At 55.3% G+C, this 23,064-nt stretch overlaps 3 protein-coding genes across 3 annotated transcripts; 2 read left to right on the top strand and 1 right to left on the bottom strand.

Annotated features, from left to right (window-relative positions):
- Positions 1-533: 533 nt before the first annotated feature.
- On the top strand, positions 534-6,626 carry MRPS31 (mitochondrial ribosomal protein S31). Its single transcript, XM_078878121.1, has 7 exons — positions 534-757; positions 1,616-1,843; positions 3,103-3,290; positions 3,662-3,803; positions 4,152-4,246; positions 4,978-5,121; positions 6,139-6,626. Exons 1-7 carry the CDS (start codon positions 630-632, stop codon positions 6,363-6,365), a joined length of 1,152 nt encoding a protein of 383 aa, XP_078734247.1. The 5' UTR covers positions 534-629; the 3' UTR covers positions 6,366-6,626.
- A 172-nt stretch (positions 6,627-6,798) lies between these two features.
- On the bottom strand, positions 6,799-12,064 carry SNX3 (sorting nexin 3). Its single transcript, XM_078878297.1, has 4 exons — positions 11,858-12,064; positions 10,678-10,775; positions 10,016-10,140; positions 6,799-8,002 (listed from the first exon to the last, which is right to left on the bottom strand). The coding sequence occupies exons 1-4, from the start codon at positions 12,015-12,017 to the stop codon at positions 7,897-7,899; spliced, it is 489 nt and encodes a 162-aa protein (XP_078734423.1). The 5' UTR covers positions 12,018-12,064; the 3' UTR covers positions 6,799-7,896.
- Positions 12,065-14,680: 2,616 nt separating this feature from the next.
- On the top strand, positions 14,681-22,927 carry LOC144948655 (forkhead box protein O3-like). The gene is made up of 3 exons (XM_078878292.1): positions 14,681-16,295; positions 17,280-17,444; positions 18,518-22,927. Exons 1-3 carry the CDS (start codon positions 15,813-15,815, stop codon positions 19,694-19,696), a joined length of 1,827 nt encoding a protein of 608 aa, XP_078734418.1. The 5' UTR covers positions 14,681-15,812; the 3' UTR covers positions 19,697-22,927.
- Positions 22,928-23,064: the final 137 nt, after the last annotated feature.

The raw sequence follows: 23,064 nt of genomic DNA, 5'->3' as shown, positions 1-23,064 counted from the left end.
AGTTGTTGCAACATGACATCACTCCCGCCATGTTGGGTAAGTGTTTGCAACGTCACGTCACTCCCGCCATGTTGGGTAAGTGACGTCCGCCAAGAAAAGTATTTGTAACGTGACGTCACGCCCGCCATGGCAGGTATTTCTATTATTTGCATTTTATTATTTATTTTTACCTACGTGACTTTACCGGAAAAAAAAACCTAAGTATGAATCCTTGCAGTCACGTAAGCTTCAAATCTAGAATGGCAGGTACTGTAAAGTATTTGTAATTTGACGTCACGCCCACTATGGCAGTCACGAAAGCTTCAAATGTAGAATAGCAGGTACTGTAAGTATTTGTAATGTGACGTCACACCCGCTATGGCAGTCACGAAAGCTTCAAATCTAGAATGGCAGGTACTGTAAGTATTTGTAATGTGACGTCACGCCCGCTATGGCTAAGTATTTGTAACATGACGTCACGCCCGCCCGCCATGTTGGGTGAGTAGTTGTCGGCAGAGGGAGATTGAGGCACGTGGCCGCCATGTTGGGCGAGTGCGAGGATCCGACCTCTGGGGGGGTCCTAACGCGTGTGGACTTGGTGCGAGTCGCGGCGGGCGCGTTGCAGAGCGGGCGCTGGGCCCCGAGGAAGGATGTCGATGGCGAGGATGAGGATGGCGATGAGGGCGATGCTACTCGGCCACGCGGCGCGAACGCACGTGCGATGCGGGGCACGGGGAGGTGACGCGGAGCGCGGGCTCGTGGCGGCCTGGGCGGACGGGTGAGAGAGAGGGCCCCGTGGGGGGGTCTACGTCGTGTCTCTGGGTTTCCCAGGGGGTCCCAGGAGGTCCCTGGGGGTCCACGTGGCTCTGCGTCGTAACCCTTCGTGTGCCCCCCTCGTGTCTCCAGATGACCTCCTCCCACCTCGTGCCCCTCGTGTCCATCACGCGGCGTGTGACCCAGGCGGGGAAGAAGATTGGGGGGGGGGGGTGGAGCTGGGTGCACGGCGTATCGATTACTTCAGGGACGTTTGTCACTGCAGAACGATATTTACATTTGGGAGATTAAAAATTGTGGGGAGGGTATCGGTTGTGAAGGCGCGTGTCCGTGTGTGGGGAGCCGGTGGGGTAGTGGTTCGCGCACCGAACTGGTCATGGACCTTCTCTATCGATTATTTGAGGCGGTGCGGCGGCATCTGCAGCGTTAGCGGAGCCGATCCTGCCGGGCGTGATGCTGGCACCACCACCACCGCTAACACCGCTTGCCCCAACAGTCTGTTTACATTTAGATGTAAAGCCTTTCGTGACTGCAGGGATTCATCTTCTTGGTTCTTTCGGTAAAGTCACGTAGAAGGTAAGTAATAAAATAATAAAAATAAAACATAATAAAATACAATGAATGAAGCTGTCTTTCCGACAGACCTGTTCTTCACCTGAGGACGGCTGCTTGCGTTGTGGCCGAAAACGTCGTGAGAATTGTATTTTATTATCATTTATTTTTATTATCTCCATTCCACATGACTTTACCGAAAGAACCAAGAAGATGAGTCGGTTTACAGCTGGTCGGGGTCGGGGTGGGGGTGGAGGTGTTTGTCCTTAGTACGTGGCCTCTACCCCGCGTGTGATGTTCTTGCTGCCAGAGGCCTGTGCTCTGCTCGCCGTCGTGTGGCGACCACTGCGGGAGGAGGAGTGGGAGGAGGAGAAGGAGGAGGGGAAGGAGGAGAAGGAGGGGGAGGAGGAGGAGGCTCCCCCGAGGAGCGGCTGCTGAGCGTGCTGGGCTCCATGCGTGTCGAGGTGCGCACGAAGCGACCGCTCCGGCCGCCGCCCGCCACGGAGGCCGGTAGCGAGCGGCAGAGAGCGGCGCCGAGGTGAGAGTGGCTCCGGGGGGGTGGGGGGGGGGGTCTCGTGGTGAGGGGGGGTCGTGTGGGGGGGTGGGGGGGGGGGTCCCGGGGGGGGGGGGGTCCCTGGGGAGGGGGGTGGGGGGTCCCGAGGTGAGAGTGGCTCCCGGGGGGGTGGGGGGGGGGTCCCGGGGGGGGTGGGGGGGGGTCCCGGGGGGGTGGGGGGGGTCTCCCGGGGGGGGGGGGGTCCCTGGGAGGGGGTGGGGGTCCCGAGGTGAGAGTGGCTCCCGGGGGGGTGGGGGGGGGGTCGTGGGGGTCGTGGGGGGGGGGTGGGCCCGGGGGGTGGGGGGGGGTCCCGGGGGGGGGGGTCCCGGGGGGGGGGTCCCGGGGGGGGGGGGTCCCGGGGGGGGGGGGGTCCCGGGGGGGGGGGGTCCCGGGGGGGGGGTCCCTGGGGGGGGGGGGGTCCCTGGGAGGGGGTGGGGGTCCCGAGGTGAGAGTGGCTCCCGGGGGGTGGGGGGGGGGGGTCGGGGGGGGGGGTCCCGGGGGGGTGGGGGGGGTCCCGGGGGGGTGGGGGGGGGTCCCGGGGGGGGTGGTGGGGGGCTCCCGGGGGGGGGGGTCCCTGGGAAGGGGGGTGGGGGTCCCGAGGTGAGAGTGGCTCCCGGGGGTGGGGGGGGGGGTCGTGGGGGGGGGGGTCCCGGGGAGGTGGTGGGGGGTCCTGGGGGTGTGGGGGGTCCCGAGGTGAGAGTGGCTCCCGGGTGGGGGTCGTTGGGGGGGTGGGGTCCCTGGGAGGTGGTGGGGCTGCCGGGGGGAGGGGGAGATGGTCCCTGCGTGTGGATGGGACCCGCGGTGGTGGCCGAGGGCTGTCCCTCAGCACGCCTCGTGGGCAACTCTCAGGAGCGCGCAAAATCCTCTCGTAGGAACAAACTTGATTGTACCGCGCGAGACGAAGTGTATCTTAAAACGATGAACGCGTGCGTCAGGAATAACTTAGTTGGATATTTAAACGTCTGTAAATAATAAAAAAAAATGGCACAATGACATTCCATAGCTGTCAACCCATCGCGGTAATGGAATTAGCCCGAACATCTCCATGTAGCAGGAGCCTTCTGCAGCAGTTTCGAGGCTATCCTGGATAGGATATCATCGTCCATTGTTAGTTTCACAGTGAACTGCTCATGATACTATAGTAATAAACAATGATGAGTGAGCGGTGATTGAATAGTGAATGGTGAGCAGAGATTGAGTGGTGATGTGAGCGGTGAGCGATCACCATGTTCTATCCACTGCAGGCCTGTGCCGCCGCCACTGGCTGCCGCTGCCCGCGCCGTAGCGGAGGACGACCCCGGGCGCCGTGAGGAGACGGAGTCGGAACTCCTGGATCAGCTGCGACAGCACGAGGCCCAGAGCGACGCGGCACGCCGGGGCGACCTCGGCAGCCTGAGGCACGTGGGGTCGCGGGGTCATATAAATCACATAGGTCATGCCTTGCCATCGCAAACGGGGGTCTGGCGTGGAAATGGAAGCCACCTGACTTGGATTTTACCAGTCAAGTTGATTATTCACTATGGGCGTATAAGTACGTCCATTAATTGATGAACGTGTAAGGATTCTTTGTTTTCGATTCGTAGACCTTGTATGAAAATGTCAAAGTGGCGCCTGTTGCCACTAGAGGGCGCTACATTCATCACCGCGGTAATAACCAGCGACGACCGCGTCACCGCTGCCCAAGTCATACCCCGCTGGCTACAGCTCCCGTGTGCGTGTGTACACGAGTGTCTTTGTGGAGCAGGTGTCTGTGAGTACACGTGTCACGCCCGTGAGCTTGGCATGTCGCCGTAGTGTGTGCAGTGACATCATCTCGGCAATTGCGGGTCTCGCGGAAGAGCAGCATCCCTTCGCAGTCCATGAACCAGATTCGCTTCGACGAGGACTGGCAGGGCTTCCAGAGCCACCAGCACAAGAGGGAAGCCAACGAGGAACTCATTCAAAGGTGCGGCCGGGAGTGATGCACATAGGCACGCATCTGCGACTCTCGCGATGACGGCCAATACACGGCGAGGTGGCACAGTGCAGAGCACAGGTGGTGCATCTGCCAGTCATCTCAGTCTGTCCCGTGACCTACCAGCGAGCTTTCCGAAGCCAGGCCCAAAATGTACCGAGCGTGGCACAATCGCCGTGGTGACGTCACCGTCCCCTCGTAGCAATTGGCGATGGCTGTTGTAATGCTCGTGTGTGTGACGTTGGAGCTTGGAGTCGGTGTGCCACTGCTGTCGGTGTTCAATAGCCGTACGCGTGTTCTGCAGGCGGTCTCACTGATCGTGCCCTCGCTGCTTTGCAGGTTCAACAAGCGCTTGGCAAGGCGGCATCTCAACATCTTCAGAGAGCTGCCACGCGACGACGCCGCCGCCGCCAGCGGCGAGCAGCAGCAGCAGGGTGCGTAACCGGTGCTGGGTCTCCGGACCGCATCATGGCACCGACCCCCATTAGTCTATTTGAACCCGCGTGGTGACGCGCGATGGTTCATCGGCACGCAATGGCTGTGCCGTAGGAAGCTGTTAGATTTGTATGTGGCTTGGTCATGTGACCTCTGCGGCCACTAGAGGCGCTCACAGCATGAAAAACATTCTCGGATATGAAACGCGACAATTCATCTGGTCATCATCATTTACACTGCACGCCTTCGCAGCAAATCTCGATCTGCTAGGGGGAGGATCGATACAAGACTCCTGTGTTGTGTAAGGCACCACGGTGCTCTGTAACGTGTATGTTGAACTTCTTTCGCACCGTACGTATGCACCTTTGAGTTGAACCAGAACCAAACTGTAACACCCTGGCCTCAAAAGACCATCAGAATCTGGCTTGGAGAGCGCGATTAATAATTTTAATGACTGCGCATCACATCGGCGACACGACTCGGCCTCTGCAGTGGAAATCAACCTGGCGCCTCCTGAGCCGCACCAGGCTCGCTCGGACGCGCCAGTGGGCAAAGGGGCACCGCCGCGTGATGCTTTACTCGCGCCTGTTGCACGCGCCCACACACACGCGCCCACACACACACGCGCCGACACACGCCCACACTCGCCCACACACATGCCCACACCCACACTCGCCCACGCCCCCACGTGGGTGCCGGCCCTGGTGACCCCGTTGTGTTTCCTGCGCAGCGTTTGAGCCGACGCTCTGGGAGCTGGAGCAGGAGAGCGCCATCGCTGCAACAGTGAGCCACGCGCCGCGCAACGGTTTCGAGGAGATGATCCAGTGGACAGAGGAAGGGAAGCTGTGGCTCTATCCAGTGAACAATGAGCAGGGTGAGTGCTCGCATCGCTGTCTGCGCCAGCCACAGTATCCCAGCTCCAAGGGGAGCCATGAGCCCAGGCTATGGAGAGCATCTCCTGCGCCCCCCATAACTCGGATTTGCATCGAATCAGGACCCACGTTTTAAAGCTTTCGTGACTGCAGGGATTCATCTTCTTGGTTCTTTCGGTAAAGTAACCGCCTCTACGGGGAGGGATTCCACATAACTTTGAGATCCTTATTATTTCCATTCTACGTGACTTGACCGAAAGAACCAAGACAGGACCCACGTCTCGCAGCCGATCCTTGTTGCCTATAAACGTATGGCGGATTGGTTAAGCAAGCCTGATTGCTGATGAGACACTGAATATCAAAACCAGTGCAGTTTTCCTTGTATTAAAACTATGCTCCTGAAAGCCATGCGTCTGATAGGATGTGTAAAGATAATTTTATTTTTCATGAACACATGGGAAAGTATATTATCATCATTATAATAGGTTATTATTCACGAGTTTTGCTCCTCCAATAACTGCACCCATCCAGAGCCGTCTTCGCGCAAACTCTGTGTCACTTCTCAGGTGCAGCCCGAGATCTTGCTGTTCATGAGCCCCACTCCGTCACTGCAGATTTTTGCGATGCTGCGGAGTGCAGGATTGATTGATGTACGAGTCGAGTATTTTGAGGGTCACTTGTGGGGTGTGTGGGTTTGTGTAAGGTTAGTCTTCGAGGGTAGAGTTTGCAATTAAAGTGTGGAATTTGCGTGGGGAGGTGTAGTGCTCTGGTGTGGGTGTCGTGTGGTGTTAGTGGTGTTTGGAGCTTCGTGTGTGGTGCACAGGGTTTCCACACGAGATGCGGCATGTGGGTTGATGTGCGGCGAAGTTCCGTCATGCGGTGTTGGCACGCGAGCGTTGGTGCTGTTTGGTCAGGATTAGTGGCACTTGAATGCGATACAAATGGGTTTTTGTTTTTCTTCCCCTTCGAGTGTCGTATCAATGCCGTGTGCTGGTGTCCCTCTGCGCCATGTGGCCCAGGGCTGGAAGAGGAGGCGGCGGTGCCGTTCCACGAGCACGTCTTCCTGGAGCGTCACCTCGCCGAGTTCCCCTCCTCGGGACCCGTGCGTCACTTTATGCAGCTGGTCGTCACGGGGCTCTCCAAGAACCCATACTTGACCGTCGCGCAGAAGCGCGAGCACATCGCCTGGTTCCGAGAATACTTCGAGAAGAAGAGCAGCATCCTGGAGAGTGCAGAGTCCGCATGACCCCCCCCCCCAGACAGCGACGCTCGCAGCACGGAGTTGAGGCCGATGCTGCCCGCTACTTTTGTTACTGAAGGCGTGTTCCATTCATCACTTACAACTCAACTATTCGTCGCCAGATTCTCATGAAACATTTTCCAGGTCCCTGCTAGGCTGGACGTGGTGGTACGCGACGACTAGTCAATACTGGATGTGGTGTCCGGGGCACAGTAATATGTACCATTCAGACTGGGCTGGAATAAACCTCTGGTTGCTCAAAATAAATGGGCGGTGCTCACATTCTTCCTCTGCCTGTTTTATGGGAGAGAAGTCGCCAAAAATAAAGTGTTCGGCAATCGGCACCGACACATCCACCTACATCTTCGTGCGTCACGATATTTAAAAGGTGCAGCTGAGCGACGACGACGACAATGCCCCTAATTTAACCAAGAAAGGCTTACTCTCATGTCTTTATTTTGAGGAAGATGCGGTTACATTGGGATGCTGGGCCAATTCCATTAACCATCTCGATGTAAGAACAATGCAGGCAGCAGTCACATGCGCGGAAGCAATAGCAATGCCAGTCGGTCAAGGCCAGTGGCAAAGTCCCCAAAGCGGCAATTTGTAACCCAACAGGCAGCCACAGCACAGATCAACCTTAAAGGCTATCAAGACGGTAACCTCAGCCCCACATTATCCGATTCCTTGTAAGCCATGATCAACCCACTACTGTAGAAAGGCCTTCTCAAGCCCTCGCTATCAAGTCCTGCACCGTGACAATCCCCCTCTCCCAGGCACGAGAATAAAAAGCCCAACGTCCACAGAAATACTGTATTCGTTCGACGTTTACAGGAAGGTGAGAATAAACGCTTGGACAAGGGAATAAAAGTGTTGTCTGTACATGAGTGGTCCTCAGGGTGGATGGTGGCAGTCTTGGGCAGCTTGGCGTGGCTTGTTAGTGGCGGTGTCGTTAAACAAAGACCCCCCCTTCTATCAAGTCCATCACAGCTACAGCAATCCACAAAGTCTCCACAGCGTGATTACTTTATTTAAATGACAATATAATGCATATTAGGAGGATCTGTAAAGCAGCGTATGACTTTTGGTTATTTTGTACATTACAGTTGGGCTCCAGAGCGTCGTCGTGAAAGATTTGTTTTCTCTATCGTAAATACAGCTACACTCTTTTCAACATTCGTCATCATTACAGCAAATCCGGTTATAATCTACGAGGGCTAAATAAATTGCAATAAAAAAATATCGACGGCCGACCGAAGAAGAAGTGCGTGAGACTACAAGTGTCGTTTTACTTTCCGCGTGGAAACGGCTTCGCTCTCGACCAAGTTAGCGCCGACAAGAGATAGTGCGCGAATGCGACGGATGTCGGTCAGACGCGTTTAGAAAGAAAAAAAAACACCCTCAACCCCATGGCACAAAGCTCAGTAGTGGCCAAAAGTGAGACAGATTCCATAACGATAACAACGTTGGTGATGAGGGTGACGATGATTATGGAGGGAGATGAGAGCAGGGTCGGGGGGGGGGGGCTCCGTCTGGCTTATGTCTGTCGCACTTTGCCGGGCACGTATCCCTTATCGATGGTCTCATCCTGCAGGAACATGTGAAGGCAGCGCTCATTCTGCGCCAGCGGGTGTCCAGCAATCCTGCGGGCACACAGGAGATCTAGTCAGGTTCTGGTCGGCGTGGCACGGAAGTCACAACACAAGTGCTTGGCATGTAACGATGCGGTCCATTTGTCGACTAACATTCTTGCGGTAAGTTACGTAGGTGAAATTATAAATTAATAAACTCACGACGTTTCGGTCGCAACACAAGCGCCCGAAACGTCGTGCGTTTTTTTTTTTCACACCTACGTGACTTTACCAAAAGAACCCAAGAGTATGGATTCTTGCAGTCATGAAAACTTCAAATCTAGAATAACATTCTTGCGCTCGTGACGTGTGTAGGATCACATGCAGGACCTAAGTTCGTACTGAATATTTTCTGGCTGATAGATTGGAGGTGGCACGTAGCTTGTATCTATAGCCATAGGATAACAGGAATACTGGATGTTGTGTGCCTGGCCTGGATATATTTTCCAGGTCATTGATCAAGACCGACCCAGCTGACTAAGCCCTTATCACAAGAGTAATAAATGTCTTTGGATTCATATAGGGATGTTTTAATGTTACATCACTACCATCCGCAAGAATGTTGGAAAATAACCAATTCGAGTCGACCAACTTCCAACCCGCAAACATTAAGGTTTGTGAGTTGTACCCACTCTTAGAAATGTTGCAGGTTACAATTGATTCTGCCGCTCATGGTACCAATACCCACCATTCGCCACTAAGTGACAGTGATATCACCACGGTGCCTGTGCCAGGCCAGGTGCACTTTGAGGCCACGTGGAGTGTCGAAGGTTCGCTGACCGGTGGTCTCGGGACAGACCAAGGTGGCATGGGTTGGCTGACTGAGATGACTGGTAGATGCACCAGCTATACCCCCGACTGTGCCAACTTGCGGCATTTTAGCCACCCAGCGCTCATGGTACAGGCATTACATCACACCCGTGAGAATCATTAAAAAACTGCACGCTACCTGGATTTGCGATGCCGCTTCACTCGGCTAATCTCAACTCAAAACTCCAGTCCTCGTGTGTGTGTCCCCATACTGCAGCTCTCCCCGATTTTACTATCAGTTGCGTGAAGTGCTAATACTAAACATCAGCAGATGCACAAACATTAAGGGACTGTTGGTAGTGGTGCACAGGTACACACTTATCATTAAACACAGACTTGTGGTTGACAAATATCTGACATTTTAGGCAATGGTCCTTCTTCAGAGCCGAGAAGACAGGCAAACTTGTGGTCGGAAATCGTAACGTTTTTACACTGTGGGGCCTTCCGAGACAAGTGGGAAATTTTAAGGCGTCATGTTTTTCGAGTTGACGTACCAGCAGTTTTCTATTAGTAGACACCGAGTATGAAAATAAGCAAGCCTAAGGGTCTCATATGTCAGCTCGAGACGGAAGTCTCTAACGTACAAGTTGCGATTAGCGGAGCTTGAGATGCTGCTTGACCACGTCGGGACCTGACACCTCAACGCTAACTCCTTGGCTTTTCTCAATCCACTGCTGCATGAAGGTCTGGCCTCGTCTCGTGGTTGGTGGGTGCTTATTTGGCCAAACTTCACCACGCTCAGCACAGTGGGTTGGAAGAAGTGGGGAGAGCACAGGACGTGGGCGCAAAGCATTACAAGATATAACAGGTTTCCGCAGCCAATGATGCTTGTATGTTTGGGCTGGGCTGGGCCAGACTGCCTGGATTTTCCTTAAGACGCCACAGTTTAAAGTTAAATGTCACGCATCTAACTGCTACATTTGGTTGTGATAATTGTTCTTCAACTGACCAGCGAGTGAGCTGAAACAGTAATCACCGGCGTGTAAATCACGTGGGACACACACCGACATTTGTTTGGCAATGTCAGGTCGTAAGAGGGTTTTTTTACGGCGTAAATTTGACCACGTCATTACGCGGCCGAACCCAAAAATTATAACATCAATAGCGGCACAGCTGATTTCCTGCGGAGTCCACAGGAAATACACGGCCCAACCCAAAAATTTGCCGACCTGCGCGGAAGGCCACTGCAATTATGAATGCTTCTCGATGGTTTACTTGTTGATGAATTGCTCCAGGCCGCTTCGCCGCTCCTGAATGAAGCTGTCGTCGAAGATCCCGTCGTCTCCGCGGAAGGGCAGCAGACGAGTGAAGGCCTTGCCGGGCAGCGGGGGGACCACAATCTTTAAACGAGACACCGCGGGGGTCAAGCGGAAGGCAGACCACGCAGGGAACCCCAGTGTGAGAGAGGCCCCCCCCCCCCCCCCGTGTTAAGGAGCCACACTCCTCTTCTAAACAGCAAGTCCCATGACGTCATGCGGTCAGCTGTTCTTTCTCCATCAACTCTGCTCGTGTGCCTCTTTTATCACATCCGCTCGTTCCACCGCATCCTTCGCCAGTGGAATCTCCGAAAGCTACTCTCTAATTGCATCTTCTCTTAACAAATATGCAGTTTTTTAAAATTATTTGCTCCGATTTCCATTTGGTTGGTTTTACTCTATTTATTTGGAGGATTTTGCTCCGGTGGTGTTATTGTATCCACGTTATTGCTCTCGTCATTTGGCTACCCAGGTCACTCGAAAACGACTTAATAGGGGCCCAGTTCCCAGTGCAAAGGGGCGTCCATGACCAGACGGGCAACCCACCCACCCCCCCGTCCAGTGCTAAGGGACCCTGATAGGGGGGTGAGGGACCCCAGTGCGAAAGGGGACCCCCCCTACCTTGCTGTCCCTCTCCAGCTCGTTCTTGAGCCACTCGAAGTCGCTGTATCGCCTCCGCACCGTCGCCTCCTTTAGCTTGAAAATCGGCAAATTCGTCTGCGGGGGAGGAGGGGACGGGTGGAAGGAAATGCAGCGGGGAGATTAAGTTGGGGGGGGGGGGTCCTGAACCCCACAGGAAACCTGGATTCTAGGGGAGATTTAGTTGGGGGGGTCCTGAACCCCACAGGAAACCTGGATTCTAGGGGAGGTGGAGATTAAGTTGGGGGGTCATGAACCCCACAGGAAACCTGGATTCTAGGGGAGGGGGAGATTTAGTTGGGGGGTCCTGAACCCCACAGGAAACCTGGATTCTAGGGGAGGTGGAGATTAAGTTGGGGGGTCATGAACCCCACAGGAAACCTGGATTCTAGGGGAGGGGGAGATTTAGTTGGGGGGTCCTGAACCCCACAGGAAACCTGGATTCTAGGGGAGGTGGAGATTAAGTTGGGGGGTCATGAACCCCACAGGAAACCTGGATTCTAGGGGAGGGGAAAATTTAGTTGGGGGGGTCCTGAACCCTACAGGAAACCTAGATTTTAGGGGAGGAGATTTAGTTGGGGGGGTCCTGAACCCCACAGGAAACCTGGATTCGAGGGGAGGAGGGGGAGATTAAGTTGGGGGAGGTGCTGAACCCCACAGGAAACCTGGATTCTAGGGGGCAGGGGGAGATTAAGTTGTGGGGTCCTGAACCCCACAGGAAACCTGGATTCTAGGGGAGGGGGAGATTAAGTCGGCGAGGTCCTGAACCCCACAGGAAACCTGGATTCTAGGGGAGGAGGGGACCTAACAGTGGACAGGTAACCCAGGAAGCGAGACAGAGGGACCCAGGGTAGGACCAGGGACCCCAATAATGATCCCGAATTGGGCCCTTGCGGCCTGAGTGGAGATCCCGAATCCCCAAGCGAGAGGCCAGAGACTCATGACGGGTCTGAGAGAGCGGACCGGGGGGCCCAGGGGAAGGGGGTTCTCGGGCCTGGAAAAGTGTATAAGGAAGGGGGGGGGGCATGCGATGGAGATTAGGGGGTCTGGGATAGGGGGGCCAGGGAGAGGGGACAGGGGACCAGGCCCCCCTCACGGAGCGGGTCTCGCGATGGGCGAGGCCTCGTCACGAGACACGGCCTCTCCCGCCTCTCACCTTCCTTCATGCGGACCTCGTAGCTCGTGAAGCGGGTGCGCCCCACGCCCACCGTCTGCGGGCTGCTCACGTCGATTTCGAGGAAGTTGCTGGGCGGCCCGTAGGCGTCCGTGAGGTCCTGGGGCTTCGTGAGGAGACGCCGAGTATCCGCCACCGCCTCCGCCATGGCGCCGTCCCGCCGCGTCACGTGACTGTCTCAGTTCCCCCCCCTACCGCGCGCGCCCCCCCCCACCCTCGCTCCTTCACCCCCTTTCCTCTTTCACCCCCCCCCTCCCCCACGGGCGGTGTCACGTGGCCAGCCCCTTACACCCCCCCCCCCCACGGAACCTCGCAGTAACCCGCCAATCGGAGCCGCGTTAAGCCAATCGCGAACCAATCCCGTGGCCCCCCTCCCCCACGCTCGCTTAGCCCCGCCTACACACCCCGCCCACTCGAGCACGAGACGCGGCCTCGTAACCAATCACAGCGCTTGTCGTTTGGTGGCCACGCCTACTTAATTCCCCCTCCCGTCACCCGCTTCTCTCACGTGACCCCCCCCCATACCCCCCCTCCCCCCGTCCCCAAGCTCCCAGGAGCCAATCGTTGCGACCACGATCTCAGTGACCAATGGGAATCGAGCTTCTTGAACCACGCCCCCCGATTAGTCGATTATAATAGTAAATTAGTCGATTATATATAGAGTATAATAATCGATTTGACGCCAGAGATACGCGTGAGGATTGCTCCGAAAACAATCGACAGCAAAGCGGTGAATTATATTTAATTGCGTTACACTGGCTGAAATTTAAATATATACGGAGCCAAAGAGATACGAAAAGATTCATGAACATCTTCTTGGTTCTTTCGGTAAAGTCACGTAGAAGGGAAGTAATAAAATAATAAAAATAAAACATGATAAAATATTTTATTATATTTTCATCTTCTTGGTTCTTTCGGTAAAGTCACGTAGAAGGGAAGTAATACAATAATAAAAAATAAAACATAATAAAACAATTCTCACGACGATTCCGAATATAGGGTGAATCGTTACTTGTGTAATAATGCTGGAAAAAGAAATGATGCATCGATTCTTATGTAATGAGCGAGTCAAATGTTGACGATACTTGGTACTGTATCTAATTTCGGTTGTACCAACATGACTTGCAACAGTTGCCATTCGGTCGAATACAATTCGCTTATCCTGAAACATCTACGCCAATTGAGCAACGTCACGTTAAACAATGTGGCCCGATGTGGAATTATAAACAAAAAAGGCGACGCTTTTGGACGCTATTGCACTTATTTCGTTCGCAAACGAAACGAGATAAACACGAATCGATCCGCGAATCGCGATGCGAACGGATTCGTCACTCGCGGTGTCGATTCATAGAGACGCGAGCCGCGGCGCGAGCGCCCCCCTTCCCCCAGGGCTGAGGCGGCAGCGCCGCCATCTTTGTGCGGGGGGGGGGGGATTGATCCCAGCCGCAGTGCGCACGCGGGCGGGGGGGGGTAGAGGGGGTGCAGGCAGGGTGGGGGGCAGAGGGGGGGGGGCAGAGTGTGTGGGGGGGGGGGCAGAGTGTGTGGGGGGGGGGGGCAGAGTGTGTGGGGGGGGGGGCAGAGTGTGTGGGGGGGGGGGGGGCAGAGTGTGTGGGGGGGGGGGGGCAGAGTGTGTGGGGGGGGGGGGGCAGAGTGTGTGGGGGGGGGGGGCAGAGTGTGTGGGGGGGGGGGGCAGAGTGTGTGGGGGGGGGGGGCAGAGTGTGTGGGGGGGGGGGGCAGAGTGTGTGGGGGGGGGGGCAGAGTGTGTGGGGGGGGGGGGCAGAGTGTGTGGGGGGGGGGGCAGAGTGTGTGGGGGGGGGGCAGAGTGTGTGGGGGGGGGGGCAGAGTGTGTGGGGGGGGGGGCAGAGTGTGTGGGGGGGGGGGGCAGAGTGTGTGGGGGGGGGGGCAGAGTGTGTGGGGGGGGGGGGCAGAGTGTGTGGGGGGGGGGGGGCAGAGTGTGTGGGGGGGGGCAGAGTGTGTGGGGGGGGGGGCAGAGTGTGTGGGGGGGGGGGCAGAGTGTGTGGGGGGGGGGCAGAGTGTGTGGGGGGGGGGGGCAGAGTGTGTGGGGGGGGGGGGCAGAGTGTGTGGGGGGGGGGCAGAGTGTGTGGGGGGGGCAGAGTGTGAGGGGGGGGGGCAGAGTGTGGGGTGGGCAGAGTGTGGGAGGGGGCAGAGTGTGGGGGGGGGCAGAGTGTGGGGGGGGCAGAGTGTGTGGGGGGGGCAGAGTGTGAGGGGGGGGGGCAGAGTGTGAGGGGGGGGGCAGAGTGTGAGGGGGGGGCAGAGTGTGGGGGGGGGGCAGAGTGTGAGGGGGGGGCAGAGTGTGAGGGGGGGGCAGAGTGTGGGGGGGGGCAGAGTGTGAGGGGGGGGGCAGAGTGTGGGGGGGGGCAGAGTGTGGGGGGGGGGCAGAGTGTGGGGGGGGGGGCAGAGTGTGGGGGGGGTGGCAGAGTGTGAGGGGGGGGGCAGAGTGTGAGGGGGGGGCAGAGTGTGAGGGGGGGGGCAGAGTGTGAGGGGGGGGCAGAGTGTGAGGGGGGGTCAGAGTGTGGGGGGGGGCAGAGTGTGGGGGGGTCGGGGGGGCAGAGTGTGGGGGGGTCGGGGGGGCAGAGTGGGGGGTGGTGGGGGGGGGGCAGAGTGGGGGGTGGTGGGGGGGGGCAGAGTGGGGGGCTGGTGGGGTCGTGACGTCATAAAGCTCACGCGCCGCGGCTCCCCCCCATCCCACCCAACTTTTTCCTCACGTAAGATGGCCGCGGCAAACCGCCGCGTCCACGCCGACGATGACGCCCAGGGGCCGCCCAGCGGTCGCGGCGCGGCGGAGCTCCATGGAACCCGCGGCGGCGGCGGCGGCGTCGTCGTCACCGCGAGGCTCGAAAACAACGAGAGGAACGACGCGCGGCGCCTCCCGCCGCCCCCCGTCGCCGCGTCCCCGGCAGCCCGGGAGCCCCGCCGCCCGGTGTGGGTCGAAGCGCCGTGCCGCTTGGCGGCGTCACGTGGAGACGAGACGAGAGAGAGAGACGAGGAGGGACGAGGAGGAGGAGGGAGGGAGACGGCCGCCTTCGCCGCCTCTCGGTAAACAAGTCCCGGGTACAAAATGGCAGCCACGCGGCCCAGCAGCGCCTCTCGCCCTCACGGCAGCCCCGACAAGAACTGCGAGAGACGCAGCCCGCAGCCATAGCCCAACAGCGGTAGCACCTTGACCCCTTAGCGCAGAGGGAGCAGTCGGCAGTCGTCGTCCCCCCGCCTGGCCTGACATTTACCAGAGGCGCGCTCGTCCCCGACAGCCCAAGAGCCGAGAGCACGAGCAGCCCTCCTCCTCCTCCTCATCTCGATGGCCGTGTGGCCACTCGCCACAGCCCCGACCACCTTGACCCCTTAGCCCGCGACATTAGCCCTCGGTAGAATCCCTGACGAGAGAACGGAAACTTTGTCTCTGGTCCCAGCACCAACCCCTGGGCACTGCTTCTGCTGCAGCCTTCAGACGGCCCAGGTCGCAGCCCAGACACCACCATCACTTGGCTAAATAAAGACCTCGCGTAGACCAAAACATCCTCCACGTGAGTCGTGATACAGCCCCTGACCATAGCCAGGACACAAGCCAGCAGCACTTAGCCTTGAAACAGCACGAACCATAACGCCAGCACTAACCATAACATCAGCACTAACCATAACATCAGCACTAACCATAACATCAGCACTCGCTCCACAACACAAACGAGATACTAGTTCTGATAGAATACGGACATCACATCTGTCACATTTGCTCCAATCCCAACAGTCGCCCAACCCTCCTTCACCCGAGTACCACCCCTCAATTCCCAACCCACGGTGGTGTGACCCCTGACCCCAACCCCAGCTTTAGCCGCTGCCTAAACTAACCTCAAACAAGACCCGTCTTCGCGTGGACATCGACCGCAGCAGCAGCATCAGCAGCGTGAAGGAGGAGGAGGAGGAAGAGATGGCCGAGGCCGATGTGGATCAGCTGGAGGGGGTGGAGATCGACCCGGAGTTCGAGCCCCAGACGCGGCAACGCTCGTGCACGTGGCCGCGCCTGCCGGGCAAGGAGGCGTCTCTGCCTCCCGATGGGGCCCCCACGCCGCCCGCCGATGGTTTCGCAGATCATTCGGGGGGCCCCGAGTTGTGTGGAGGTCAGATTCCGGGGGGGCTGGAGAGCCCTCCGGGTCCATCGCTGGGCAGCCCGGTGCCCTGCTCATCCACTGGGAGCAGCGGAGGAGGAGGTGGCGTGACACCCAAGAAGACGTCGTCGTCTTCGTCGCGACGCAACCCGTGGGGGAACCTGTCGTACGCGGACCTCATCACACAGGCCATCGAGAGCACGGCCGACAAGCGCATGACGCTGGCGCAGATCTACGAGTGGATGGTGCGGTGTGTGCCCTACTTTAAGGACAAGGGCGACAACAACAGCTCGGCCGGGTGGAAGGTACGTGCCACCCTCACTTCGACAGGGGCGACACGCTGGCGACACGCGGGCATCACGAGCCGAATTGGGATACGCAGAGATCCTGTGTTTTATTATTGCCTTGTGGCCATCCCGACCCCCAGGGAACCCGTGTCCCGTGGGCCAGAGACTTCATTGCTCACAGCCGCAGCCACACGAGGCCTGCCACTTTGAAACGCTCGCAAAATTATGTTTTGTCGGTGGAAAGCCTGTTAAGCCGCACTAATTGGGTTCTAGAGGGACACTTTTCGGTCTGGCATCAACGCTTTCTAATTTTAGTGCGCGTAGCCACTTATGTCACCGTGTGGCCACCCCACAGATATTTAAAAGTCCTATTTGGCCATGGCTGAAGGGAATTGTTTCCCAACACTGCCCTCCATTAAACCATGCGTCATGTCAGCCTCAACAACGTCAATTTTTGGGGCCACCCCACAATGTTGCGTTTGGCAGGTGGATTCTCAATCCTACTTTTTGTTACTTCAGTGTTCACTTACAATCTCCTAAATAGCATTTACCTGGACTAAATATATCACAAACACTCCACTCACCTTAAAAAAAAAACAACCGCGTGTTTACTATTCATGGAACGTACATCGGAATGCCAAAAATAATCAACCTACATTAACCAAGCCAGTAATCCATAATTATATATGGCATGTCATATTTACTTGCAAATCATTACAAAAACACTTATCATTTTAAATAAATAACAGCCCACATGTTCTCAAGAGAGATGAGGGGGGAAAGCCCATGGATATTTTGGCTGTTAGTACATGGTACTTTATCGATCAAATTTGAGCTCACTTGATACAGCTATCGTGCTGTGACGGTTCCACCTGAAGACGGAAGCTTGTGTTGCCTCCGAAACGTCGTGATTTTTATTTTATTTTATTAATTTTAATTGTTTACATAAATTGGAAGATGTTCCAGCTTGTGGATGCGACGTCTTGCTACGCACATTTTCAGAACTCGATCCGGCACAACCTGTCGCTGCACAGTCGCTTCATCCGCGTGCAGAATGACGACACGGGCAAAAGTTCCTGGTGGATGCTCAACCCCGAGGGCGGCAAGGGCGGCAAGTCGCCCAGGCGCCGCGCTGCCTCGATGGAAAACACCAACAAGCTGGCCAAGGTGAGACCTCGCACTCTCGTTCATCTTTCACCTGCTCATCATGCTCCTACTGCTGCTCATCCACCATAATCACTTTTTGCGTTTCGTTTGTTGTGCCCCTCCACCGCATCTCCGATTAGCACGGTTGGCTACTTACGGTGCGGAAGAAGTTTGACATACGTGCACACACTGAGACCGCGACCAGACACACTGTCACCACCTGATACAGTGACAGATTAAAAAGTCATTTGACCGAGGGACAATCGTACTTTATTTATTACTAGTTCATGAAGCCTGTCTTGGCGAGGAAAAAGTTTTCAATAAATAAAATAGTTAACCTGATGTGAATTTTGACAATATTTATCTACGATTAGACACTCACAACTACTCCAAAAATGTGTATTTTTCCAAAAAACACAATGTTGATGACCTGATTAAAATACGTACCCATCGGAAACCACTCAATTTAAAGATTCCATTTTTTTGTTTATTAGAGAGTACAAAAATGTATTAATTTAATACTGGTTTCGAATTATTATTCAGATTTTGAACATCATAAAATGCGTATTATTTTCGTTCAAAAGCGCTTTAATCCGAAATGTCAAAAACAATAAAAGAATGTTCTCGTTTAAATTGAATCGAACAAAAAAACGCAATAAAATATTTAGAACGCTTTCTGAATGACACGCAACAATGTTTATGGGGCACTTAAAATTGAGATTTGGGAGTCTTTAAATGAAAAATCTCGGATTTTCACATGTTTCCTGTTGTTTGAGTCCTAAAAGCTACCTTTGTACAAAATTTTAGCTGTCTACCTTGTCGGGAAGTACCCTAAAGGTTTTTGAGACAGATTAAGCTCTTTATTTATATACAAGATAGCTGTATATATATATTTTTAGAATAGTTTTAATCTCCTGTAAGGTGGTTCTGCTCTGATTTTGTGCAATTTTCCTTGCTGCATTGTTATTTTGGTGATCCAGGTCACTCTTGCAAATGAGGCTATCTTGGTTTATTGAATTCTCATCTGGTTCGACAACTATGCACAGTGACAATAACACCTGTCTTCAAAGTCGCGTACACGCTCCCCTTTGTAGGTCAGGGCCAAGGCGGTGAAGAAGAAGGCTGCCCAACAGGCCGCCATGACCGAAGGCCGCGCGGACAGCCCCAGCTGCTGGGCCACCTCATCCCCGTCGCACACCAGCGAGGATTTCGAGCCCTGGGCCAGCTACCGGACGCGCACGGGCTCCAACGCGAGCACGGTGAGCGGCCGCGTGTCGCCCGTGCGCCTTGCACTCGAGTTCGAGGAGGTGGCGGACGGGGACGGGGGCGGCGGCGGGGGCGGCGTTCCTTCTGCCGCACCGGGGATGTTCTCCGAGGCGCTCAGCAAACCCTTTCCCACCGACCTGCCCTGCATCACCGACCTGGCCGGCACCATGAACATCAACGACCACCACCTGCGCGCGCCGCAGCCCGACAAGATGCTGCCGATGGGCGTGGGCGGCGAGCACCCCCGCTCCACCAGCCTCATGGAGGAGCTGCTGGAGGACATCAGCATGGCGGGCGGCGCCAGCGCCGGCCATCACGCCCAGCCTCCGCCGGGACCCGGCTTCACCTTCCCGGGGCCTTCGGACGGCTACGGAAACTCGCTGTTCCGCCCGTCGGTCGCCGGATTGCAGTCGTGGAGACCCTCGCCCATGGAGACGATCCAGGAAAACAACCCCAGCTTTCCACCGCAAATGGCTCAGTTCGGCTCCTCGCACACTTTCCGCGACCTGCTCGACTCGGACACGCTGCCCAACGAGGGCGACTACTCGCTCGGGCAGGCGGCGGGGGGGGCGGGGGTGCAGCAGGGGGTTGGACCCCAGCAGCAGCAGCAGCAGCCCCCCTCCGGGCTCCGTCAGCACGCCGCGGCCGCCACCGCCCCTGGCTTTGCGCAGCGCGGTTTTGCCGTGCCCAAATGCATTAAGCAGCCGAAAATGACATCGCCTCCACAGCCGCACATGATCGCGCTCAAGCAGTCGCCCCCCGATATGGTTCGCGTTTCGGGCCTTAAGGCTTCGCACGACGCAGCGGGACCTGGGGGGCCACAGGGGGACGGGCCTGCACTCAGTGCCCAAGAAAGGTTCCCGGCCGACCTGGACCTGGACATGTTCGACAGCAACCTGGAGTGCGACATCGAGTCCATCATCCGCAACGACCTGCTGGATGCAGACAGCCTCGACTTCAGCTTCGATTCGGTGCTGGCGAACCAGCCCACCAGCCGTGCCATGTGAGGCCCCGCGCTTCTCCACGCCCCGGCCACACCAGAGAGGGAAACCGCATGCCTTCTCCGCACCGGCCACAGCGCAGGGGATCCGACGGTGATCCGCCCAGCAGCTACACACCGGGCCGACCCGTTCACAGCTGTGGGTTTGCATCCGAAACGCAACCGGCCCCGCAGCCCACGCTCACGGTGCGGGAGCAAAGGCCTCGCCACAGCCGTGAGGGCAGTGGCTCTGTGGGGCCGCGCGGCTCAGCAGGTGGCGTGGAGCCCGAAATCCAGAGCCTTTGGGCCATTTCCCAAATGAAGGAATGGGGGCAGAAGCTGGGTTCGCTCGGTCGTCTCCCCCAGGGTTCCGGACGGAAGCGGGTGGTGGGAAGGCTGGCAGCGTGCAGCTACAAACATCCAAACTATGCAACAGCATTGTCGAGGACGATTCTATTTCATTAACAAAGCAATTCGAGTCTGTGGCCACAGTGTAAATAATAGTTGGAATGACCTTTAGCATTGTCGAGGATAGGAGCTGTTGAGCTGTTTGTGATAACAGTGGAGTGCCTTCATTATAGACATTTTTTTTACCAGCTTAGATAGAAAAGTTTAATCCAAATCTTTCGGTTGCCAGAGCTGGCCAGCTGCCAACGTGGAGTGGATGTCATCATGTGTCACTCGCCTGACGCAAGTGCTTTGTTGAGATCACGCAAGTGCCATAGGAGTCGGTGCCGATTCATGCCTTAATCTGTGCCTCTTCAGCCACACACTCTTTAGGCCTTTCAATGAAACCAGTTGCAGCATGGCCGGGAAACCAGGAAGCTGATACAAAAGCCATCACGTGAGACACGTCTCAATTGTACTGTACAGTGTGTGCACAGGTGTGCGGATAAACACCTGAATAGTTTAAAAAATGTATGTATGTTTGCGATAGATGCTGAAAATTATATAGCTATTATTATATTAATAGTAAATATTTTTAACGTGCTGTTTTCGCAGAAGTGGCCCCAAAGCAATATGTCCTTGTTGTGACGCTAGATCAATTGAATTTATTTGGGAGGAAAAAGTCCCCAAGTGGAGAGAGGTGTTATTTTGGTGTTGGTGCTAGGAGAGGGTTGCGCCTGCCATCGCCTGCCCAGCTTGCAGCTTCGGCATCTCGTGAGCGGCAGGGGGGTTGTTGCGTTAGCGCGCCCGGGATGCAGGGTTACGAATCAGGCACGCGTGTGCTTTTGAATTACTTAATGCCCTTAGAGATAGCCAAGAATTTTTACTGGGACTCGCTTTACTATTTAGAGCATTTAACCAATATTAATTTCTCTTATTTTGGTCACTAATTCGCCATGATGAACAGAGGCCGCTGTGTAGTGGTGCTGGGTGCCGGTGGCCGGGCGGTGGCTAGGCGAGTGACCGACGGAGAGGCCCTGCCCGGGTCGTCCTGCAGTCTCCCCCGTCCACGTAACCGCGTGATGCCACAAACCGTGTACTGCATTCGTGACCGCTGCAGCAGCAGTATTTTAGTGTACGCAGCATATCGCACCTCTGTAGAGTTTGCACACTTTACCTCGGCGTGATTTCTAGAGAAACTGGAGAATAGCGGCGGTGTAGGGGGGGGGAGGCGGTGGCCGAGCGGGCAAAACAACGATGATCACCACGGCGGCGGTGTCGTAATGTCGCCGAGCCTGGGCTGGCCGGACAAATCCACGGCTCCATGCCGGTCTCAACATTGCCATCCCCCCCCCCTCCCTCGCAGCCATGCCACGTTTCCCTAGACGTGGTGACAGTCGAGTTACCGTCCGTGCGGATTACCACCACGGCTTTTACGAGGGACGTAACAGATTTCCATCCCCTCCCCGATGACCGCTGATTCTATGAATTGTTACAATTCAGGGCTGTGGTTCAAGAGTTGGTTTGTTCTGGGGATCTTTGCCGTCTCGTTTGTGTTTTATCGTTTCTTTAAATTTTTGCGTGTACAGTTTTGTTACGTTCGCTTAAATATGACAATAGTATAACAATTATAATTTTCATCGCAATTATAGATTTTAATCGATGATTTGATGCATCGTTACATGCCTACAATTGCGGGGTGTCTTGGAACAACGTGATAACCCACAACATCTCTTGGTAGAGAAAGTAGTTGTTGAGAGGTGGATTAAGTTGATCAAACAAATTATTAGGTTATTTGTGCAGCCATCTGTGGATATGATTTAAAAAAAATATTTAACTCCAAAAAGTGGATTGTAAAGTGTTCCAGTGACACGAGCGTGAGTTATATTGAATATATATGTGGGTTATTAAGTCCTTCCAGGACACCCCTCAATTTACCATTTGAATGGTACAGTGTGTCCTCGAAATAATATGGGCGGATAGACCGTGTCTTGTCGTGAAGATTTTTGGAGGCCCCTAAAAACTGAAAAAACGGAACTTGAAAATCACGCTGCCAAAGTTCAAAAACTGAACAGCACGCTGAGTAGCGCTTGTGGTCAGTTGCATCTCCACGCAGATGCATCATGCGCCAGGCAGTCTTGGTTTAGTACCATACTGCACAGTAATTGCTGTACTATTTGTTCATTCTTTTGGCTTGCTTTTTTACCATTTTGCTTATGTTTCATTTGTGATATAGAAGGCCGTGTCGACAACATTAAAACTCGGGCTAAATTTGGTGTTCATTGAACTAACAGGTGTTTTTTTGGAACAGTGATAACCAAAACAGTCTGGGGGCCACCCACCACACATTGTGACGTGTGACGTTTTTTCAGATAAGCAACTGAACCGACATGGCTCTGAGAATGCCCTCCTCCATCAATGGAAGGACAGATGTTTGTAAAAAAAAAAGGAGTCCATAATTTCGTCTTCATGGAAATAATGGGGGTTTGTCAAGAAAGCGGATATACTGGGGAACGCCACGCCTGAATGAGAGCCCAGTTTTTGGAGGACATATTGCAGGAACGACCGACGGTAGGAGGATTCCTTCAGTGGCCTCCACGCAGGCGGTTGCAGGCATTGGCTGAGCCGGCCGGAACACTAATGAGACACAAAGGGAATCGTTTGAGCCAATAACCGTGCGGCGGGAACAGCGCGGAACGCACGGTGACACACCTGTTGTGGGGTCGGGGGTAGGCGAGCGGTTTAAGTCTCGCACGCTTGTGGTCTTAACTGAGCTAGTTTGTGTCAAAATATCGGGTTTTATTGTGTAATCTCGTACTAAGACAATCTGTGAGTAATGCAACTCTATTTTGTAATGAGCTGATTTTTTTTTTTAAAAGATGTAATTTTGTAAGTAAAGCTTTGCTACAAAGTATGTTCATAGACAATCGTGTAAAGAATTTATACTGTAGTGCGGGGTTTGCTGTGAATCCGGGCGCACTGACCCAGGAGCTCTTGGCCTGGAGCCCA

Source organism: Lampetra fluviatilis, chromosome 50, assembly GCF_964198595.1.
Source record: "Lampetra fluviatilis chromosome 50, kcLamFluv1.1, whole genome shotgun sequence".
In the NCBI taxonomy this organism is placed as follows: Eukaryota; Metazoa; Chordata; class Hyperoartia; order Petromyzontiformes; family Petromyzontidae; genus Lampetra; species Lampetra fluviatilis.
The sequence above is the reverse complement of the archived record's forward strand: the minus strand, read 5'-3'. Positions and strand labels throughout refer to the sequence as shown.